General features: G+C 36.7%; 1 protein-coding gene across 1 annotated transcript in view; it reads left to right on the top strand.

Moving 5' to 3' along the window:
* Positions 1 to 25,375, top strand: part of LOC148956937 (uncharacterized) — a 32,097-nt gene that overhangs the window by 1,909 nt on the left and 4,813 nt on the right. The window contains exons 2-3 of the mRNA XM_089087853.1: positions 14,156 to 14,408; positions 18,245 to 18,556. Coding sequence (XP_088943979.1) covers positions 14,156 to 14,408; positions 18,245 to 18,556 — 565 coding nt within the window. The remainder of the gene's footprint in view (positions 1 to 14,155; positions 14,409 to 18,244; positions 18,557 to 25,375) is intronic.

Below are 25,375 nucleotides of genomic sequence, written 5' to 3' on the forward strand. Positions count from 1 at the left end.
TACGACAACTCCTTCGATACAAAGTGCCCTGGTCTAAACAAAAACAACAAAATAATACATTATATCCAAATCGATCTTTACTACAAAAATATCAAGCCTTCCAATTACGTTCAACTATTAAAAAGGGCACTAGGCCTTTCGAAATCCAATCGAATGAGCCCTTTTTGAGTTTCTACGACAACACTTCCTATAAACACCTTATATGGCCCCAGGGCATAAATTATAAATCTTACCCTAAGGGCTGTGAGGGTGGTTGTCAGCCTCTAAGACCTAATTTCCAGAACTTTCAACTTCGTTACACAAAATAGCTATCTCAAAATTTTGATTGGATGTGCCTGGAAAAATTGTGGGCGTGAGGGGGGTATTAGTTTTTCTCCAATCCCTTTCAACTATTAAAAAAGGCACTATCCCTTTCAATTTCCAATCAAATGAACCCTTTTGAAGCTTCTAAGAAAATACTTTAAATAAAAAATCTTACATGCCCCCAGTGCATAAATTACAATCCTCGCTCTGAGGGCTGGGTGGGGGGGGGGGGGGGGTTATCATCCTCACAGACCTAATTTCCAGAACTTTCTACAACATTGAACAAAATGGCTATCTGAAAATTTTGATTGGATGTGTTTAGGGGAATGGTCGGCGTGAGAGAGGGGTTAGTTACCATCCAATCACTTTCAACTATTAAAAAGGGCACTATCCCTCCCAATTTCCAATTGAATGAGCCCTTTTTGAAGTTTTTACGACAACTCTATCATTAATAACCTTATATGCCCCCTGGGCGTAACTTACAATCTTTGCCCTGGGGACTCTCGGGGGTTTGTCATCCTTAAATATATTATTTCCAGAACTTTCAACTACGTTGAACAAAATGGCTATCTCTAAGCTTTGATTGAATGTGTTTGGGGAAATGGCGGGCGTGAGAGGGGGGTTAATCCCTCTTCACTCACTTTCGACTATTAAAAAGGGCAATTTCAATTCCAAATCAAATGAGCCCCTTTTGAAATTTCTACAACAACTTTCTATATCAACCTTATATGCCCCCAGGGCACAAATTACAACCCTTGCACTGAAAGCTCTGATGGGGTTTTTATCCTAAAAGACCTAATTCCCAGAAGTTTCGACTACGTTGAACAAAATGGATATCTCAAAATTTTGATTGGATGTGTTTGGGGAAATGGTGGGCGTGAGAGGCGGGTTAGTTACCCATTTCAATAAAAACCTTATATACCCCCAGGGCATAACTTATAACCCTTGCCCTGATGACTATGGGGAGAGTGTCCTGCTCAAAGGTATATTTTCCTCCACTTTAAATTCCGTGGAACAAAATGGCTATAAAAAAATTTTGATCGGATATGTTTGGGGAAATAGTGGGCGTGGAAGGGGTGTTTGTTGCCTTTCAATCACTTTCGACTATTAAAAAGGGCACTAGCCATTTCAATTTCCAATCGAATGTGTCATTTTTGAAGTTTCTACGGCGACGCGTTCAGTAAAAGCCTTATATGCCCCCCCCCAGGGCACAACTTACAACCCTTGCAGTGAGGGCTGTGGCGGAGTGTCCTGCTCAAAACATAATTTCTATCTGGAAATCCAAAAACACTGAATAAAATGGCTATCTAAAAATTTTGATTGGATGTGTTGGAGGAAAAGGTGGGCAAGAGAGGGGGGCTTGTTGCCCTCCAATCACTTTCGACTATTAAAAAGGGCACTAGAACTTTGAATTTCCTATCAAATGAGCCCTTTTTCAAGTTTCTACGACAAAGATCTCAATAAAAACTTATATGACCCCAGGGCATAACTTATAACCCTTGCCCCGAAGACTGTGGGGGGAGGGAGAGTGTCCTGTTCAAAGGTATAATTTCCTGAACCTTAACTCCGTGGAACAAAATGGGTATCTCAAAATTTTGATTGGATGTGTTTGGAGAAATGGTGGGTGGTGAAGGGGTGTTAGTTGCCTTCCAATTACTTTCGACTATTAAAAAGGGCACAATCCATTTCGATTTCCAATCGAATGAGCCCTTTTTGAAGTTTCTATGACAACGTGTTCTATAAAAACTTTATATGCCCCCAGAGCATAACTTACAACCCTTGCCCTGAGGGCTGTGGGAAGTTTTCATCCTTAAAGACCTAATTTCCAGAACTTAAAACTACGTTCAACACAATGGCTGTCTCAAAATTTTGATTGGATGTGTTTGGAGGAATCATGGGCGTGGGGGGGGGGGGCAATTTGCCCTCCAATCACTTTTGACTATTAAAAATGGAACTAGCCCTTTGAATTTCCAATCGAATGAACCTGTTTTGAAGTTTCTACCACAACGCCTTCTATAAAACCCTTATATGCCCCCAGGGCATAACTTAAACCCTTGCCCTGAGGATTGTGGGGGAGTGTCCTCCTCAAAAACATATTTTCTATCTGGAAATCAACTACGCTGAACAGAATGGCTATCTCAAAATTTGTATTGGATTTCTTTGGGGGAATGATGGGCGTGGGGGGTTAGTTGCCCTTCAATCACTTTCGACTATTAAATAGGGTACTAGCCCTTTGAATTTCCAATCGAATGAACCTGCTTTGAAGTTTCTACGACAGCGCCTTCTATAAAAACCTTATATGCCCCCAGGGCATAACTTAAAACCCTTGCCCTGAGGGCTGTGGGGGAGTGTCCTCCTCAAAAATATATTTTCTGTTTGGAAATCAACTACGCTGAACAAAATGGCTATCTCAAAATTTTGATTGATTTTTTTTTGGAATGATGGGCGTCGGGGGGGCTAGTTGCTCTCCAATCACTTTCGACTATTAAAAGGGGCACTAGCCACTGCCATTTCCAATCGAATGAGCTCTTTTCGAAGTTTCTACGACAACTCCTTCGATACGAATTGCCCGGGTCGAGAACAAATACATTGTGCCTCCATAGTTCTTTACTTAGGCAGCGCTAGCACGCTGCCTATGATTTGTAAAAAAAGACACACTTAAATGAAAGATTAGGTCTACACCCCCCCCACCTAAAAAAAATTATCGCTTTAGCCTACAGAAAACAAAAGGTTACTTTATAAGACTCTTTGTGTTGGTCACCGGTCATGTTATTGCTAAACATGATAAAATTTCGTAAAAATATATTTTACGTGATTTCCGAATAAGAATTTTCTTGTCCTAAGTTTTAACTTTGCCTTATACTAGTGTAAGAAACAATTCAGACCACCCTCCAATTGCTTCTAGTTTTAAAGGAGAAGTTCGTCAGGTTCAAGTGTTACATGCTCATATTGTTCCCTGGCATTAGTGGTATACTTATAATGATTGGAAAAAATAGACACATCACAGCACATTGAAACTTCTGATAGCATCCTTAACCAGCTCCGGGTTCCATTTAATCTTTTGATAAAGTCTTCCATTAAAGACATTAATGAAGTTAGGTTGACTCTTGGTATCTATTCTGCAGAAATCTGCCATGCGCTTTTGTGAGCTAAAAAAATGGCGGTTCCTCTTAAAAATTCGTATTGGTACCCAATTTCCTGGATGGTCACAAAACCTAGCGCTGTTTGAAGCTTGTGCCCAGGCTGGATTCTGGTATAAATTATGGAGAGAATGTCTGCGCCCCCGTTAAGGTATAGTCAATGGATTGCGAAAAACATCAAAAAAATGTTTTGCTAGGGAACTTGCCCTTCATCGATCTAAAATGTAAATTATTTGAAAAAAACTACGTTTTCTAAAGAGTTAAAGAGGCTGAGTTACAAGGTTGAACCTTAAAACGTACAGGTATTAGGAGGCACAGTTGGGGGGGCTGCCGCCCCCCAAACCCCCCGCTTTCGCAGTCTTTAAATAAAAAAAAAAGTTTTTTAAACTGAAAATAAGGAGCGAAATTAAATCTTAAAACGAATAGAAATTATTCCGTATATGAAAGGGGCTGTGCCCTCCTCAACGCCTCGCTCTTTACGCTAAAGTTTGACTTTCTCACAAATCTTTTTTTTAAACAATAAAAACTTTAGCGTAAAGAGCGAGGCGTTGAGGAGGACACAGCCCCTTTCATATACGGAATAATTTCTGTTCGCTTTAAGATTTAATGTCGCTCCTTACTTTCAGTTTAAAAAACTTTTTTTTGATTTAAAGGCTGCGAAAGCGGGGGGTTGGGGGCAGCCGCCCCCCCCCCAACTGTGCCTCCTAATCCCGGTACGTTTTAAGGTTCGACCTTGTAACTCAGCCCCTTTAAATATTGAGAAGACGTAGTTTTTTTCACATAATTTCTTCACGTTTTTGTACAGTTTATTACTTATTACTGCTTGACTAACTGTTAGCTGATCGTGTCAGGATTTAAAGTTGGGGGGCTGCCGCCTCCAAACCCCCCGCTCTTGAACATTCTTGTGTTAAGGCTTTTAATTCCTGAATACTCAAATCACTTCGTACAGGGTGCCTCCTAATCCCTGTACGTTTTAAGGTTCGAACTTGTGACTCAGCCTCTTTAACAGCCCCCCAACTATGCCTCCTAATCCCTGTACGTTTTTAGGTTCGACCTTGTAACTCAGCCTCTTTAAATCTTTAGAAAACGTAATATTTTTCAAATAATTTAAAAAAGAAACTGATTTTCGTTTTTCAACTTTAAATTCAGTATATAAAAAATTTCCTCTGACGGTGAATTGAACCCAGTTTTTCCGCCTGACAGTCAAGAGTCTCGACCGCTGGACTAAAGAGACACAATTGTAATTGTTTTTTAGTAAGGGGAATCTATTTTTGACGCAAGCAAATACCCACAAAACTTGATATTTGGTTTTTGGAAAACAGGGAAGGAGTAATCAGATTGAGCTGAAATTTCGAGGATAAGCTCCCTTGCCCCAGGAAAGCTCATCCTCTAAATTTCAGCCCAATCAGACAACGTTAAAGGGGGGTTGTGGTGGAAAAAATTAACATGGGCTATTACAGGAAAACGAGGTTTTTCGTAAATGTAATTTCGGGGGATAATTTTTTCGGTCTGAAAATATCAAAAATCCCTAACAGGTCAAATTCTGCTTCGAATGAGTCCTCATTCACCCGGATCAGTTACCAACTGTGGCCTGTAAGCGTGGATAACAAAAAAAAAAGAGAAATGAATTTTAAGTGGCTCTATTTGGTTTTTTGAAAACAGGGAAGGAGTGATCGGATTGAGCTGAAATTTAGAGGATAAGCTCCCGGGCCCTAGGAAAGCTTAACCTCTAAATTTCAGCCCAATCGGACAACGTTAAAGGGGGGCTGTGGTGGGAGGGTCGAAACTTCCGGCGCAGTTTATCCCATGAAGATAAAATCAGAGGAGGATGAAATTTTGCACGTTTCTTAGTTTGAGCTTGGGCTACAAAATGCGATCACCGCCGTCTCTCTGCGACCTCTAGGACCTGAAATCGCTTAACATTGTGGTGGGTCGCCTCTTTATAGAGGCACAAGTGTGCCTTGATACTTTATTCCGAGAAGGTCAAGAATTCATTTTATCTACTGTGGAAGCTATTACCTCGTACTATCAACTCCAATTTGCCAGACCTGAATGATATTTCTCTGTCTGAATGGATATCCCATTTTTCGAATGAATTCTCTAAGCCTCATCCTGTTTTAGAGTCATATTTTTGTTACGAGCTTAATAACTTCATTGATGAATCTCCTGATCTTAATTCTATTGTTACTTGTGACGCTGTCGTAAAAGCCATACCCTAGGCAGCGCAATAGCGCTGCCTAAGTAAAGAACGATATTTGCACAATATATTATTTATTTTTTTCTTCCATACCAGGGCACTTCGTATCGAATGAGCTGTCGTAGAAACTTGGACGAGGGATCATTCGATTGGAAATTAGAACGGCTACTGGCATTTTTAATAGTCGAAAATGATTGGAAGGCAACTAACACCCCTTCCACGCCCACCATGTCCCCAAGCACGTCCAATAAAAATTTTGAGATAGCCATTTTGTTTAGCGTAGTTGATTTCCAGATATAAATTATGTTCTTGAGGAGGACATTCCCCCACAGCCCTCAGGGCAAGGGTTTTAAGTTATGCCCTGGGGGCATATACGAACGATTTTGGCACAATGTATAATTTTTTTTTTCTTTAGACCAGGACACTTTGTATCGAAGAAGCTGTCGTAGAAACTTCGAAAAGAGCTCATTCAATTGGAAATTGGAGTGGCTTGTGCCCTTTTTAATAGTCGAAAGTGGTCGGAAGGCAATTAGCACCCCTTCCACATCCACCATTTCCCGAAACGCATCCAATAAAAATGATGAGATAGCCATTTTGTTCAGCGTAGTTGATTTCCACATACAAATTATGTTTTTGAGGAGGACTCTCCCCCAAAGCCCTCAGGGCCAGGGTTGTAAGTTATCCCCTGGGGGCACATAAGATTTTTATAGAAAGCGTTGTCGTATAAACTTTAAAAAAGGCTCATTCGATTGGAAATTTAAAGGGCTAGTGCCGTTTTTAATAGTGCCCTTTCTAAAAGTGATTGGAGGGCAACTAACCCCCCTCTGACACCCACCTATTCCCCAAAAAAATCCAATAAAAATTTTGTTCAACGTAGTTTAAAGTTCTGGAAATTAGGTCTTTGAGGATGACAACCCCCACAGCTTTCGGGGCAAGGGTTGCAAGATTTATAAAATAGCATTGACATAAAAATTTCAAAAGAGGCTCATTCAATCGGAAATTGAGAGGGCTAGTGCCCTTTTTAATAGTCGAAAGTGATTGGAGAGTAACTACCTCCCCCCCCCTCTCACGCCAACCATTCTCCCAAACACATCCAATCAAAATTTTGATATAGCCATGTTGCTCAACGTAGTTGAAACTTCTGGAAATTAGGTCTTTGAGGATGACAACCCCACCCCACCCTTAGGGCAAGGGTTGTAAGTTATGTCCTGGGTAAAAGTGATTGGATAGCAACTAACGCCCCTCTCACGCCCACCATTTCCCCAAACACATCCAATTAAAATTTTGAGATAGCCATTTTGTTTAACGTAGTTGAAAGTTGTGGAAATTAGGTCTTTGAGAATGACAACCCCCTCACAGCCCTTAGGGTAAGGGTTGTAATTCATGCCCTGGGGGCAGATGAGGTATTTATACAAAGTGCTGTCTTAGAAACTCAAAAAGGGTTCATTTTATTGGAGATTGAAAAGCCTTGTGCCCTTTTCAAAAGTCGAAATTAATTGGAAGGCTTGACTTTTTTATAGTAAAGATTGGTATGGGTGCAATGTATTTTTTTTTCCTTTAGACCAGGGCATTTTGTATCGAAGGGGTTGTCATATGAACTTTGAAAAGGGCTCATTCGATTGAAAATAGAAAGGGCAGCTGCCCTTTTTAACAGTCGAAAGTGATTGGAGGGCAACTATTTGCCTTCCGACGCCCACCCTCTCATTTTCCCATTATGTTTAATAACTAAATGTTGCCTTAAGATTAAATCAAAATGCACTGTGTTAATGCTAATTCTCAATAAGACATCTCAGCAGTATCCCAAGAACGACTGAGGGTATTACGTTCAACTTTTGGGGCTACTTCTGCTCTTAACATTTTACCAAATCAAAATAGCTTAAGTGTATCCAAGCTATTAAATAAAGTAAACAGATTTTTTTGCGACTGGTATGAAATTTTCGATTTCAGTTCAACTAAAGGAGGTATGAAACTAAATTAAACACTAGTATTTGTGTCCAGATTTTTAAAAGGGTGTATTTTGTTAAAAATTGCTGAACATTTTTCTCCAGTATACAACAGACCAAACAATAAAGTCTTAAATAAACGAAAAGATTTAAAGTATTATTTTCTTTTTCCCTGAAAAGACTACGTCAATATAAATCGAACATAAATTAGTTAAACAACTTTTTCCACAAAATAAGTTTTTCAAAGAAAAGTAAAGAACTGTATTAAATCAAATAGGAGAAAAAAAAAAATCAAATAATCTACCAAGCGTGAAACTACCACAGATCAGCATCGATAAATAAATGAAACCCAAAACGAACAGAAATTACAATAAATAACACTGTCAAACTCAGAACAAGCAGAAATTAACATGAGTTGGGCTCAAAACCCCTATGCCTTCCCAAGGCCAGAACATAATCTGCACTTTAATGAAAAAATACTAATGAATGTGCATTGTCAGTTTAATATACATATACTGACATTTAGTAATGAAAATGTTAATATTATTTGATTTTATTAAAGTTATAAAAGTAGAAACATTTATATTTTTTCAGTAAAGTGCAAATTACGTTCTGGCTTTGGGAAGGCATAGGGGTTTTGAGTCCAACTCATGTTAATTTCTACTCGTTTTGAGTTTGACTCGGCTAATTATTGTAATTTCTGTTCGTTTTAGGTTTCATTTATTATCGACTAAGCTCCCCTTGAGCTCCCCCAGACTCTTTTCCACTAGATACCCTTGTGTGGCACAATTATAGGTTAAAAATTTAGTCATAGCCATTTTGTTCGTAAACGTTACAAAATCTCAAAAATATGCTAAAATGTTCTTTAAGGACCCATGGGCAATGACCAATAATTATGTAAACTTCTTATTGTTCAAACATAGGTGTCGATGGAAAAGGTGGCCATTTTTGGTCTTGGTTGTCAAATCAGATACGAGCTCCTTGGAATCGTTTGCTAGGCGAGGATGCCAAGAGTTTTTCAACTTTATTTTCAGGACAAGACATTTATACCTGAATAAATTGGAATGTGAACGTTAAACCTTATGGTGTTGTAAGGGAAAGGAAGCAGGAAGGATGGGGCAAAAACGCTTAAATTTTTGTCCTGAGGAGAGGGTGAAGGAGCTAAAAATTTGTCTCGGGCCCCATCACAGCGTTGTTGCACACTGTTACTCTTTTGGTAATTATAATCCATGGCCAGCTATGCAGTGATCCAGCAGTTCGTGGTAACGACCTTTAAGTAAGGAGCAATTTGGCCTAATGGCAGTAACCAGAACGAAACAAATGGCATTTTGACAACAATTATTATGTCAAAAATTGTTTTGTACAGATTCTAAGTATTTAAAATTCACTGAATACAATGTTACCAATCAAAAGCCTGAGAAAATTTGCCTGATTTTTGAAAACGGGATGAAACACCTCCAAAAAGTCGTGTGATCTTAACGAAAATCATATCATCAGATTCAGAATATCACAGAGTCAGAGATTTAGCATATCAGAGAGATTCAGCACATTATTCAGCATGCTGTAGTCGTTTCAAGCTCATATCTAAAGAAATGAAATGTCAAACTTAGTATTTTTGTCAGAAGAAAGAACACGGATGTGTGTTTATTTTTTTTCTATTTCCCTCAGGGGTGATGGCATCCAGCCAATAGTACTAGAAGATCGGGAGAAGGCTTAATCAATTGAATATTAAATTTTCTAATGCCCTGCTTAAGCTGAAAGATTTGAGGACAACTATCCCCCGTCCCAGACCCAATTTTTCCCAAACACATCCGATAGAAATTACGAGATAGTTATTTGGTAAAACTGAGTTGAAAGGTCCAATAACTATGTCTCTAGCGATTGCTCACCCACCTCTCCAAGGCCCCTGGGGAAAGGCCTGTAAGATATGGAATTTGCCCATGATTTTCATACAGTATTTGTTACTGAGAAATATAGGGAAATATAATGTCTTATCTCTTCTTCTAACAGATCTATGCCGATTCATTACCATATGGGCTATTTTGAGGAGCTATTTATATAATTCACCAAGAACCAAACTTTTGCTATTCACAAAAGAATCCCAAACAATAAAATATTTTCTGAATGCTATGAATACGGAAATATTTTTGGAAACGCTTTACTTAATTAAAGCAAAAATACAACCATAATAACTCATGTTTCCAGCTACTTTTTTAGTAACTATTTATACCAAGTAACCTTGGAAACTTGGCTGCAAATTTTCAGTTTACCAAGTCCAACTAAAGCATTAACATGCACACCAAGTACATGATGTAAGAGTTAATCAACCTTACTTTTTACACTTTGGATATTCAATGTAAATATATGCACTGGGTGGATATGGCCCTACTTTCTCTATTCACCTGATGAAAGTTTATCATGTTCTGGCAGGACAAACGGTGAGACAAGGAATGCAAGTCTGTAATAATCTCTAGTATATGCGGCAACACTGCTCTTTGATTGACCTTTACAATCAGCTCCTCTTCCTCGCTAAACTCCTTGCTAGAAAATTGACTCTGGGATAAAGGCTGTTGACTCTCTTCTTTAAACATTACAAATATCACACTGATTCTGGTCTTCGGGGCTAATGACTTCTTATTTTTCTTTGTTTTTTTTTTCATAGTTTTTGGTGACTTTAAATTTGTTTCACTACGCCTTGATGTTACTTTGGAGCATTAAAGTGAAAAACCATTTGTATTTAGCTTTACTGCTGTTTCGGCATTATTATCGGACTGTTTAAATATCGACTTACGAGTCACAAAGAGGTTCAGTCTTCTAACAATTGCCGAATATACCAGATTATCCCTCTTGATTTTTTTTTTCAGCTCTGCAGGTAGAGCTGATCGTTTTCTCGACCGGAAACTACCTTCTTCACACTTGGATGAGAAGTCGAAAGCAAACATTCTGTCATCTATGTATAGTTTTTTTTTTCTCCTTAGACTTTCTTAGTGGCACTTAGAAAGATCATCATTTAACAGACCTTTAAAATGCTTGGGAGCTTCCTAATGTCTTGGGGAATAATTAGGAGCTGTCGACAGTCCGCTCCTCTTTACTAGACGGTTAGAACTCAAAATAATGCAGCAAATGGCAACTGGATTCAGTTTAATCACCACTTTAGTTAGAACTTCAGGGATTCTCTCTTCATGGTCTCAGTTAAGTAAGGCAGCAAGTCCAATATGAAATTAGTTTCTTGTAAGAACTGAGCACTCATTACAAACACAATGGACTTTTCAAGGGAGTATTGATTTCTAATTAATAACAATTATCTTAAAAAGAGATTAAAACAGCTGGAAATCAAGTCTCTATTTTTAAATTACGAGGCAAACAGCAAGTAACAGGTTGTAACTTTTTAACAGACTGTTAGACTTGTAATTAACACTTTTTTGTAACGTTTTCATTTATTTATCACACAAATCTTCGTTAATGTGCTGTCTCTTGGTCCATACTCCCAAGAACAGATATTCACAGTTATAAGAATTAAGAAATTAACAAAAATTAAAGAATTGAATCATAAGATTTGAAAATTTTAATGTACATATACATGGTTGAAGGACCCACCCTTTGGAGACAAGTTAAAAATAACTCCTTAGTGCTGAAAAGTGAGTTGATTAGTTTAGTTTCTAAGGTACAGACAAATCTCTTCAACTCCAAACATTCAGAGAGATATAATGATTTACCAGGTATCCTGTTTTATTAGTTGGAGTTCAAACGGTAACAGAATTAACAAGTTAATATCCCACCTTCAGATGCCTTGGGGTTCAAGAGCACCAAAGAGCACCCACCCGCGTACCGAAGACCTTACTTAAGTGAGAGATATGAATTACAGAGCGAAGTTACAACATAAAAAAAAATTATTGTTTTACGCAACACGTAAAATGTGTCTGCAATACTTTTTTAAGTTAAATTTACGTTGCATAGGCAACAAGTTTTCCAGCTGCCCTTTGTTGGATTCAACAACATAAGTGTTGGAAGAGCAATACTTCGGTCAGTAATTCGAGGAAGGGAAGAGATCTCATGTTGACTTTGCAGTCAGTTGAACCTCAAATGATTATATGCAAAATACCCGTAAATGTGTCAAAGACAAAACACTGACTTTATATCTAGTTAATAACCCTCATTTTGTTACATTATTATTTGCAATCACTGTTTAACCGAATGCAGGTGCACTTTACCCTCAAACGTATCGAAAACAAATGAAAGGTAGACAAACATTTGCACACATGTCCTTGGTGATGAACGTGATCAAACATTCTTGTTCACGAGTAACTTTCCATAATAGACGTTAAACCAAATTTGTCTTAGCATATCAGAAACTGATTATAAGTAGATGTAGAATCTACTTTACGGTAATAATATAAAGAAGAACCATAGGTAAAAGGCAGAAGAAACATCTAGGGCTTACACTACCTAAGATTAGAACTTAATGTTCTAGCTGTTGGCCAACTTTGTAATATCAAGAAGCAAATATTAAGCTCAAACTATATTCTTATTGAACGGTGTAATTACTAAGAAGCTATTTGTTGCTTTTCAGAGACATATACTATAAATAAAATACTTACAAATTTTATAATATTCCCCAGGCAAGTTTATAGTGCCATCTATATTCCTTAATCCTTAGGTGCATAGTCAGTTTATATGTAGCCCTCTCAAACAAAGAGGGGGTGGGGAGAAAGCAAAGAATAGGACAAAGTAAAATAGCGGAGTTAGCCTACCGCAAGCAAAGTACTTTTCCACTGTCTTTTCGTAACCCTAATTTTGGTATTTGGTATTTAGTTTCACCTTTACAGGCCATGGAGCCTTTGTGGAGATTTGTGACTGTATAGATGAGTGATTTTTTTTTATTTTTGGTAAAAATATATATATCATATCTTAAAAAAAACGGAAAATAGAAAAGGTGGAACCAACTCTTCCTTGTTCCTATATATCTGGATAGCCAGTGCTGTAAGTTTTAGCAAGAAGATCACATGGGCCATGTCTATGTAACCTAGAACAAAAAGGCTCAGTGACTTCCCTCACAAAAAATTAGGACAATTGTAGGATTGGTTATGAGGGGATGGGAACAGATTAAACTGCAGTGCGGTAAAACTTCTGTCACAGTTGAAAATACATCGAGCGCAAGGACATTGAACAGCCGCAGTAAGAGATATAAACTAAAATTTCCAGAATATTTTACTCTCAGGTTCTACGTTGCGTGCAAAATGGAGAGAATTTGAATAGATAAGGACTCTTCTATGGAATCGCATAAAAACTTAAATGGGGCTGTGCTAAAAAAGTTTAAAACAGATCTTAAAGTTGGAGACTGTAATGAGCAGCCTAATAAACATTATGATTAAGCCTGTTAAGGGGAATATAGAGTTGCGAGAGCAGGGCATTACTTCCAATTTATTTTAGGAACACCTTTATTACTTAAAAAAAGTAAAATTCACCTTTTTTGTATAAAAACTGAATAAGGAACGACGGTAAAACTCATCACGAACAGAGATTATTCTGTACATAAAGCAAAAATGAAACTCAGGCAATAATCTGACTTGAATTTCACAATGACATCAACTTAAAAATTATCATACTTGATTTAAATAGCTGGACAGTCTTCCAACTGTCCATTGAAAATCAATAGTAGCCAATAGTGGCCGAAACTCTAAAAACGGAATTTTGATACCAGTAAATACATCAGAAGAATCAGATTTTTATGCTAATTTCAAATATGTAGATTTCATCAAATTTAGTCTAACCCATCAAAAGTTACGAGCCTGAAATATGTGCCTTATTTTTGAAAAAAGGGGGAAACACCCCCTAAAAGTAATAGAATCTTAATGAAAATTAAACCGTCAGATTCAGCGTAACAGAAAACCCTACTCTAGATGGTTCAAGCTCCTATCTGCAAAAATGTGGAATTTTGTATTTTTTGCCAGAAGAAAGATCACGGATGCGTGTTCTTTTTTATTTTTTTTTCCCAGGGGTGATCGTATCGATTCAGAAGTCCTAGAATATAATGAGAGGTCTCATTAGAACGGAAATTAAAAGTTCTAGTGCCCTTTTTAACTGACCAAAAAAATTGGAGGGCAACTTGGCCCCTCCCACGCTCATGTTTCCCAAAAAGAGCGAGGCATTGACTAGGAGGCGAGCCCCCTCATATACGTATTAATTTCGGTTCGTCTTAAGTTTCAATGTTACTCCTTACTCTCAGTTGAAAAAACTTGTTTTTTATTTAACTACAGTAAGAAGCCTTGGAAAATGGAGCCGTTGGTTAAAGATCTCCTTTTAATGATATTTTACTTTCTTTCAAGAAAAATTCTGCTGTGCAACCTTTCAGTATCGGGTCTAGAATAGGATTTTCAACTTCAAGACCGCAAGATCATGGTCCGAACTTGATCTGTGCACTGAACTGGTTGTACTAATGGCGCAGTGTAACTCAAAGATTATAACGCCCAGATTAAGTTTAAAATATTTTTACATAGGTTTAAGATAATTTTACTATTAGTTTACTTAAGGTCAACGAAGTTCAGCTGATTTTTTTTTTTTGTCATTATTAGCTTCTTTGTGCAGTTGCTGTTGTAGTATCAAGGCCTTCGGCAGAAGAGAGTAAAGATGAAGAAAAGCTAATGCTGCTCATTTTCGCTGACGATTCAAATATTGAGCCTCCGACGCTTCGAAATAGTGGAAAAAATCCTTATCAAAATCTGCCGTACCGTGGTCATCCAGTTATGCCGTTTGTGATGAACGGACTACGTTTCCCTTATTCACCCCTTCATGGTTTTCAATTTTATAGGAACCCTTTGCCTTTTGGTAAGTTTCTTTTATTACACTTTACACTCTCAAACAAAATCCTATAGTGGTAGCGACAAAGGTATAATTGCCATCTGGACATTTTGTTATAGGTGAGACCTCTCGCCATGAAGAACAACTAAAACTTTCAAATATAGGCAAGCAATTATTAGGAAAAATTGACATTAATCGAAAAAAAGGCAGAGATAAACTTTGCCTAGCTGCTTAATCTGATTAATGCGTATACTAATTAAAAAAATTAATAATAACCAAGGAATATGCTACTACTATTACTACTACTACTTCTATTACTCCTACCACTGCTAATACTATTATCAATACCACTAGGAATACTATTACTAAAACTACTCCTACTACTATTACTACAACTATTGCTAGTACTACTACTACTACTACTATTATTGCTACTACTACTACTACTAATACTACTAATACTATTACTACTATACTACTAATACTACTACTGCTAACACCTCCGCTACTACTACTATTGCTATTACTACTACTGCTACTGCTGCTACTACTATTACTACTACTACTACTATTACTCCTACCACTGCTAATACTATTATCAATACCACTAGGAATACTATTACTACCACTACTCCTACTACTATTACTACCACTACTACTACTACTACTACTACTACAACTACTACTGCTACTACTACTACTACTACTACTACTACTACTATTACTACTACTACTGCTACTGCTACTACTACTATTACTACTACTACTACTACTAGTACTACTACTGTTACTAGTACTACTACTACTATAACTGCTACTACTACCACTACTGCTACTACCGCTACTACTACTACCCATACTACTACTTCTACTACTACTCCTACTCTATACTACTACTACTATTAATACTACTACTGCTACTACTAATACTACTACTACTACCACTACTACTACTACCACATAATTTCGGAGACCACACTGCCTTTCCATGACGATAAAATAAAAGTTCAAAATAGGGACAAAATCCTTTTTAATAGACAGTGTATGGAAAATTCACAGAAAATACCAGATATTTCGGTCACATATACAGTGACCGTCATCAGTAGTAAAACTGAATTAAAACAATTTAAAACAAAAGTTTATATACGAAATCAAATAAAACTATATATTGTTTAAATCTCTAATTCTTTTCAAAGCAAAGGCGGAAGCTAGCCTCTTTGACCTTCTTGGATTCGGTTCATTAGTGTTCAATGATATAACATTTGGACAAAGGTCAACTACATTGGGTGAATTGAGCTTTACTCTGTCTGATTTTAATAAATTATCATAGATAGAGTTCAGCCCATATTCATCTGTATCCCGATTCAAACCAATATTCTTGAATAAAATGTTCTTTATTTCAAGAGTTTCACGAGAATTTTGCTTTAAACCCCGATCCCTAGAAATCAAAGAGACATTCTCGAACAAAATAAAATGGTCTGGAAAATTAAAAATATGTTCTGAACGGGCTGAAGTAAAATCTTCAGACTTAGAATCTTGCTTTAAAGCCGAAGAAATAGAATCTTTTTGTTGTAATAATTTTATTTCCAAACTCTGGTTAGTACGTCCCATATTTGGGTAGTTTTCTAAATTCTGGGAAGGATCTAACTTCATCGGGGAAACAAAGTGAGGTTCATCAGATCCCATGTAAATGCGGAAGCTCATATGTGGGACGTACTAACCAGAGTTTGGAAATGAGATTATTACAACATAAAGATTCTATTTCTTCGGCTTTAAAGCAAGATTGTAAGTCTGAAGATTTTACTTTAGCCCTTTCAGAACATATTTTTAATTTTCCAGACCAGTTTATGTTGTTCGAGAATGTCTCTTTGATTTCTAGGGATCGGGGTTTAAAGCAAAATTTTCGTGAAACTCTTGAAATAAAGAAAATTTTATTCAAGAATATTGGTTTGAATCGGGATACAGATGAATATGGGCGGAACTCTATCTATGATAATTTATTAAAATCTGACAGAGTAAAGTTCAATTCACCCAATATAGTTGACCTTTGTTCAAATGTTATATCATTGAACGCTAATGAACCGAATCCAAGAAGGTCAAAGAGGCTAGGTTCCGCCTTTGCTTTGAAAAGAATTATAGATTTAAACAATATGTAGTTTTATTTGATTTCGTATATAAACTTTTGTTTTAAATTGTATTAGTTTAGTTTTACTACTGATGACGGTCACTGTATATGTAACCGAAATATCTAGTATTTTTTGTGAATTTTCCATACACTGTCTATTAAAAAGGATTTTATCCCTATTTTGAACTTTTATTTTATTACTACTACTACTACTCTGATACTACTACTATTACTACTAACACTACTACTACTATTACTACAACTACTATCACTACTACTGCTACAACCACAGCTACTACTTGATTGCCAAAAAGGAGTCTATGCAATATCCCATGAACAGCCAAGTATACTAAGTCTGAACCACAGTTTATATAATTAGCAGTATGATCTTTCCCTATCTCACCCATTATAAAAACCCAGACCGAGGTGCGAGTGCTCCAGAGAACCTATAAACATAAGCGGCATTAGATCTTTTCACGGGAAAACAAAGAATAATCACCTACGGAACAAGTACTGACAAAACCACTTGGCCCGCTCAACCAATAAGTGGACAATAAGTGCACAAATAAGTGGGAGGAGCTTTTTGTTCGCACCGAGAATGAAGAGCCAGAAATCATCTGCGGTAAACTTACTGGATAATTATATAAACTGTGGTCTGAACTTTCTGAGCCTGTAGTTTGGGATGTTGAACTAAATGAAGAGAAACTATGCACCTACGAGGTTATCAGAAGGGCATATCTTTGACATCTCAGGAACGGAGATTACACCAAACAGTTTTGGTTTAAATTTAACACTGTAAAAAATGTCCTTACCCCATCCTGCTCAGAGCTTGACGAGAAACAACTCCCAATGTTGCTAAACACTGCGTCCAGAGTCTCCTTGCATTCCGTTTCATATGGCAACTGTGTGTGATGTGGCCTCAAAACATATATGTTTTTTGGAAATATACATTATTTCTAAATATAGCAAGGCAAATATAAAGCTTTGAGTAGAAATGTTTATTACGAGGAAAAAACTAACAGTAAAACTTACTTGAAAAGCTATGCTTGCAACAGCAATCATTTTAATAATAGATTGATTTGAATTAATTTATACGTTAAATGGTATTCTAGACTGTTTAGCAATATTTATTAAATATGAAAAAAAAATGTGTCATGGGGCTAAAAGTAGCATGTTAGAATAGGATTACCAGCCAGGCCCAAACCTTCCTTTGTGCCGAAAATGTCTGTTTACACCATACTTCATTAAATGCGCTTTAAATAGTTTATTTTGTTTCTAGGATACCATCCTTTATCGCGAAGCCTGTTGAATTGAGGCAATTGATTCAACAGTCAAACTTTCTCCAAATACCATTTACTGAGTAGTATTAACTTACGTATTAATGTTAGTTCTAGTTTTCTAATGTTACCTCTCATTTGAATCCGGGGGGGGGGGTTCTAGTCAGAAAGCATCTTTTACTGGATATCTTAAACTAAAGAACAAGTGCTTCCCAAACAGTTTTTCAGAGGGAAGAATAAATAGGATAAACCTAAATCAATAGTTAAGCCTTGAGATATAACAATGAGAATGTTGATAAACTTCTCTTGATAAGCAAAACACGTTGAAACCGAAACGGGTCATATATGTTTTATTTTGGGAACTTTGGATGTACTTTCATTGTTAGATATTTACATGAAAGTCTAACCACTTGCAGTGGCTTTAGATTATTGTAATTGTTACTAAAAGAGTGTTATTTTAGTTCGAGATCCCGCTTATCAGACTTCTGGACAGTATATACAACCTCATAACGAATATGTCAGAGAGAGCGCAACTGAAGAAAAGAAACAAAATCAAATGCAACTGAATACACAAAATCAGTCACGGGGTTCCAAAAGATGTGAAAACTGCGACGAAATGGGAATTCATGAGGATAACCAAGACAAAAACCTCTTAACACAAGAAATTACAAAGGAGAGAAATGAAAGTGAGAACAATATGCTTGAAGAAGATTGGAAACATATACAAGAAGGAGAAAATGAGGTTGATACCAATGTAGAACTTATTAGGGGTGGTAAGCTACTTTTTTCCTAATTATTACACAGCAGTTTTATAGTTGGCTACAACGGTTTAGAAGTAAAAACGAACTTAAATCCTAAGTAATTAAATTAACGCAATTAGGATGATTTTTCCTTTGGATTTTTTTACAAGTCTATTTCAGTTGATCGACTATCATACGATCTATCAAATTATTTTCGCTTCACATTATCTTCTAATGCAAAATAAAGAGAAAAATCTATACAAAAAAGGTGAAAAAATGAAGATTAAAATAAAAAGAGGTAAAGGTTAAGAATTGAACTTCATTAGAAGGAGACATGATAGAACAAAAAGAAACAAATTTTTAGATGTATTATTTTATGCTTATTTTCATGGTTTGGATCGCGTTTCTGAAAATTCATAAATTGTCTAATGTCTCATATGGTCTCATATGACTTAGGCTACGTAGAAAAAAGTAACATAGTAATTTACCTGAGCGGAATAATTGATGAAACACTAAGTTTTTCAGAGCATGTGCAGTGTATATCGTCGAAAGTAGCAAGGAATATAGGTATGATAAAGAAGCTAAAGCATCAGCTTCCTCAGAATGTTTTGCGTTTTTTATATTCCTCATTAGTCCATCCTTATCTACTATACTGTTGTTCTGTTTGGTCTGGAGCATTTTATGTTCACCTGAAACCTTTGCGTGTTCTCCAGAGTTCAGCTGTGCGTGCTATTTATGGAATCGATAAACTTGCCATAGTTAGAAATATTTATCCGCGAGTCCGTATTTTACCGTTTTCAGGGCTGTGCTTATTTTATAAGCTTCAACCAATGTATGATATTATTAATAATATTCTGAAAACGCGTTTCTGAAAATTCATAAATTGTCTAATGTCTCATATGGTCTCATATAGACTTAGGCTACGTAGAAAAAAAGTAACATAGTAATTGATGATAAGATGATTCAAAAACAGATACAAATGGATTAAACAGATAATGGGGTGGACTGATTAAACGTCAGTAAAAACAATTTTTCTTGTGTTATTTAGCTCTCGCTTCAGGGAAATTCCGTGATTGCACTCATCATTCCCTCCTCCCCACCTTTCCTCCTTCTGTACCGGTGATCATATAAACGATATCTTTTATTTCCCAAAAGGAAACCTTTTGGGAAATTTTTGGGAAAAGTTTCCTTTTGGAAAGAAACCTTTTGGGAAAAGTTTCCTTTTGGAAACTTTTATTTCCCAAAAGGAAAGAAGAAAGCTATTTCACTAGTGCGCTCATTTTCCAATGATTCCAAATGAAAAAATGGAAATTAATTTCTATTTCCCTCAGGCCCATTTCTATTTATACTCGAAGGCTTATGGAGAGTTAGACAATTTAGGCACAAGTATGTTTTTTTGAAGTGTCAGACATATCCCCCCCATGTTTACATAATAAATAACCGGTCCTCCTCCGTAATAGGTGATTGTTATAATGTAGACTACCCCTGGTACTATTATTATACATGGGACCAACACTGGCACCAGTGTTCGTACTGGTTGCCTTGGGGCTACCAGCCACTTGATCTCTCTAATGCCACACCAGCGCTGCTGGCAGTTTCGTTAGGTTTTGGTAACGTGATCGAACGATCAGGTGGGACACACTCTGGGCCAAGGGTGTCACAGCCTGTATCACCACTAATATCTTTAGCTATCTCTTTGGAGGGCAAATGGAGCACCCTATCGATATACTAATGACGGTATTTCTCGCGAACTCTTTTTCTTCCATACCAGGGTTCGGAGAATATAACCTTACACGGTTGTAGAAAGTAAGTCAGTTGTATTCTCCCAAAGGTCACTCCTACAAAACATATATCTATAAACTCTGAAAACATACTTTGCTGTCCAGGAAAGAACTATACAAACTCTGAAAACGGACTCTCAGAACAGACTAAAACATAATATTTGAACACATAAAAGAATCTTGGCACTTGGGATGTGGCTTAATGTGACGTTGGCCAATCTAATGTATCAAGCCCATCAATTGAATTTGCCCTACGCATATATTAAGAATCAGTGGTCTGAGATTTAGCAAGGCCGTTTAATGGTTCATGCAGACTTGTTGTCCAGTCAACTTATTTTTCTATTTCAAAATGGTTGCCTTGAGGACAAGAGTTCATATTAAAATTGAAAATTGTATTATAGGCAAATCAGAACAAATGTAATTAAGAAAAGGAAAACAGGTCATTTATTTGAAAAGAGAAAGAAAAGGAGTAGGAAGTCCCAACGCTGATATACAACGCTCATCACTCATCCCAACGCTCATCACTATACATAATATACTCAAACATCGCGTGAATCACCTGAGTTAAATGAAGTTTCGAATTAAACGTCTATATTAACCACTTATCTTCAAATGTTCGTCTTTAATAAGGTTATTTTGGCCCTTTCTATATGTTACAGTCTGTTGTCTGTCCTTTGGGTCCTCTTTGGACCAACACATTTATTCTTGAATTAGATTCTCTTTGGCTTTATGTCTGTAAGTTTAAAACTGATCATAGACAGCGCAATAGCGCTGCCTAAGTAAAGAACGATGTTGGCACAATGTATTATTTATTTATTTTTTTCCTTTAGACCAGGGCACTTCGTATCGAAGGAGTTGTCTTAGAAACTTCGAAAAGCGCTCATTCGATTGGAAATTGGAATAGCTAGTGCCCTTTTTAATAGTCGAAAGTGATTGGAGGGCAACTAAAACTCCTTCCACGCCCATCATTTCCCCACACACATCCAATCAAAATTTTGAGATAGCCATTTTGTTCAACGTAGTTGAAAGTTCCGGAAATTAGATCTTTGAGGATGGCAACCCCCTCACCCCTCACAGCCCTCAGGGCAAGGGTTGTATGTTATGTCCTGGGGGCAAAAAAGGTTTTTATAGAAAGTGTTGTCGTCGAAACTTCAAAAAGGGTCTATTGATTGGCAATTGGAATGGCTAGTGTTCTTTTTAACAGTCGAAAGTAATTGGAAGGCAACTAAGACCCCTTCTACGCCCACCATTTCCCCAAACACATCCAATCAAAATTTTGAGAGAGCCATTTTGTTCAGCGCAGTTGATTTCCAGATAGAAATTATGTTTTTAGGAGGAAACTCCCCCCTCAGCCCTCAGGGCAAGGGTTGTAAGTTATGCCCTAGGGGCACATAAGGTTTTCATAGAAATCTTTGTCATAGGAGCTTCAAAAACAGCTCATTTGATTAAAAATTGAGAAGACTAGTGCCTTTTTTATTAGTAGAAAGTGATCAAAGGGCAAATGCCCCCACATGCCCCAAATTTCCCCAGACACTTCCAATCAAAATTTTGATATAGCCATTTGGTTCAGCGAATCAGAACGGTCTGGAAATTATTTCTTTGAGGATGGCAAAACCCCCAGCCCTCAGGGTAAGAGTTGTAAGTTATGCCCTGGGGACATATAAGGTTTTTATAGAAAACATGGTCATAAAAACTTCGGATGGGGCTCATTGGATTGGTAATAAGACGCTATAGTGTTCTTTTTAAGAGTCAAAGTGATCGGAGGGCAGCTACCCCCCCCCCCCCAAACCGAGACACAAACGTCGTATTGTCCCGAAATGCATCTAATAGAAATTTTGAGATAGCTATTTTATTCAAAATGGTCTAAATAAAATATAACAAGGCCTTTGGGGTTGAAACAATCCCCAGAGTGTAGGGGCAAGGGTTGTCAGCTATGCCTAGGGGATATCTAAGGTTTTTATGGAAGGGATGGTTGATTAACTTTAGAAGAGGCTAAGTGTTTCTCCCTGAAAAAGATTATGTCAACATAAAACGAACAGAAATTAAATAAAAAAAACTTTTTCAACAAAATAAGTTTTTTTTAAAGTAAAAAACTCCATTAAACCAAAATGAACAAAAATAGAATCAAATAATCTATCAAGAATACAACTACCACAAAACAGTATCAATAAATAAATGAAACCCAAAACAAACAGCAATTGAAATAAATAAGAGCCAAACTCAAAACGAGAAGAAATTAATATGAGCAGGGTTCTAAGCCCCAAGCTTTGTAAAAGCCAAAACATGATTTTTACTTTACTGAAAATAATTCTTTTAAATGTTTTCTCTTTTCTAACTTTAAAAAATGAAAAATCAATTAAGATTTTAAGGAATAAATATCAGCATTTGTATATTAAACTGACAATGCCGATTTTTTTCAGTAAATTCATTTGGATTTTTTTCAGTAAAGTACAAATTATAATTTACGTGAACGATTTTCGGTGCAAGGAGTTATGACTATACGTTGCAAGCTGATGAAAAAAGAATTCCCGTGTTTAGGCTATTTTTCCTCCAAATTATAAGAATTTTTATAGTTTAAGACCCGTTTTCCAATGGACTAATGACCTTGAGTTTGGTGACCCTCTAAGAAGTTTATTAATCCTTTCTCGACCCTATTCTGGGCCACTTTATTTATTGAATTTGGGTGAAGGACTTATGGAACTAAACTTTGAGCCAAACTGATGAAAACGTTGTATATCCCCCTTTTTAGGTCTATTTTTGGGGACATTCGTCCTCAAACCATTTTTTTCAAAATTAGATTCTTTTTGATCCAAGGGTAAGTTAGATTTATTCCTTGATCAGGAATAAACAAGCTTTTGCCCTCTCTTTTGGCTACCCTAACGAGACCTCCTAATAAAATAATTGGTGATTTGCATGGCTCACGACCCTTGTGCCAGGGGTATAGAGGTCATATCGTCCCCCGAGCATTATCTATTACTCCTTTTACAATTCTAAGCTAAGGGCTTATTCCAAAACTGTGGTCAGACATCTTGGGGCGCTGATGGGGATGGGCTATTTAAAAAAGTTACAGGAAGGAGAATAGTTGCCCTTTAGACCCTTTCAAGCCTTTGGAAGGACATTAAAACCGTCAATTTTCGATTAAATGGTTTTACAACCACCCCTCTTACACTACGTTTTCAGGGGGAGAGTATCAGTAAAAGTGGTACATAGGAGGCATATTGCTGTTTACCTAGTAGTAGTAGTAAAAATTGATTTTCAAAAACCAGAAACAACATCAATCAGAAGCGCACCAAAAGCGTCGCTTGTGACGGTGTGCTGCTAACAAAAAAAGAAAAACAACAACAAACGTTGGAGCGCTGCATCTGATGCTTGGAGGGTTAAGTACACAGACAAACCAGTTAAAAATCAAATAAAATGAATTTTGGCTGAAAAAATTACAGTCATCCTTTTATTATAACCATTTTCTTTTGTTATTTCTGTTTTTTTTTTATTATTCACGGAAATGGAGTTCGCTTTTCACATGCAACGAAATAGCTGACCAAAGTCGTGCTGCATCGGTAGTTTTTCGCAATTCACTTGATCTAAATCACAGTTTTGCAAATGCAATTCTGTGGACTTCTTTATTTATCTATGTTAATCCGATTGTTTTGTTGTTTCCTTTTCTTTGCGCTCTGCAGTTTAATATTTTTAGGTTTCTAGTGGGTAAGAAAACAATTTTTATTTTATTTTTGTTAGGTACTGAAGAATTTTTGTAGAAATTTTGAAGGAGATAGTTCAATCGGAAAGAAAGGATTCTAATGTCCTTTTTAAAAGTGAGAAGAGATTGGAGTGCATCAGGCCCCCTTTCCATTCCCCCTGTCTCTGACTCATCATCCCCCTTAACAGATGTCAGGAAGGCCTAATGGTATTAAGTTAAGACTTTCAGCTCATATTTTGGAGAATTTGAGATTAAATTAGAAGACATAAGACGTAATATTGATCCGGGTTGTCAAAAGGGCATATTTGCAGTACCTCAGGAACGACTAGGCAATAAGTTGAAAGTCTAAAGGAACGTCGAGGGGGATGTTGAACTGCATCAAAAGACACTAAGTGCATCATTCTTGTCAAAAGCGCGTATGTGCAATATCTAAGGAATGAGTATGCATTTTAAGTTCCTATTTTCAGTGCATATTGAAGGGATACTGAACTAAATAAAAATAAACTATATTTCAAACTGTATATATGTGTCCATATTTTCAGAGCGACGTATCTGCAATATTAAAGAGACAGATAAGGGTATTAAGTGGAAATTTTTAGGGCTTGTTGAAGTACAACAAAGGACATTTTGAATCCAGGCTGTCAAAAACTGGGTTGTCAAAAAGGCTAATATGTACAGTTAAAATTTATAGGGAATAATGTAAGGGATATTGAACGAATCAAAACACTTTAAGAGAAGTCAGGTTGTTAAAAGAATTTGTGATGCAGCATCATAGGAAAGGCTTAGGGCATTAAGTTAAAACTTAAAGGGAAAGTTGAGCAGGATGTAAAACTAAATCAAAAGACACTATATGTATCCATACTGTCAAAAGTGCATCTGTGCAATAATTCAGGAACAGTTAATGGTAGAGTTGAAATTTCCAGGGCATGATAGGGAGTATTGGATTAAATCAAAGAATTTTAAGAGCATCTAGACTGTCAAAATGGAATAGATAGAATATCTCAGGAAGTAATTAGGTCAAAACTTTAAGGAAAGATTGAGGCATATGTAAAGCTAAATAAAATAAAAGGCTATGTGTATCAAGGTTATCAAAAGGAAGTATCTACGGTATCTCTGGAACAGCTAAGGATACTAGATGGAAGCTTTCAGGGAATGTTAAGGTCAACTACGGCTAAGACATGAATTTGAGACTAGTATGGAATGGTTAGAAAATGTTTAACTAGATCGAAAGATATTATGTGCATCCGCATTGTCATAAGGGTGGACCGGCAAAATTTCTGAAACGGCTAAGGATACTAGACTGAAATTTTCAGGGAATCTTGAGCTGGATATTGAACTTAATCTTAAGACGTATTATACTTAAAAGTTACAAAT

The sequence above is a fragment of the Artemia sp. Qi Xiang Cuo genome, chromosome 1 (genome assembly GCF_049724085.1).
Source record: "Artemia sp. Qi Xiang Cuo chromosome 1, ASM4972408v1, whole genome shotgun sequence".
NCBI lineage: Eukaryota > Metazoa > Arthropoda > Branchiopoda > Anostraca > Artemiidae > Artemia > Artemia sp. Qi Xiang Cuo.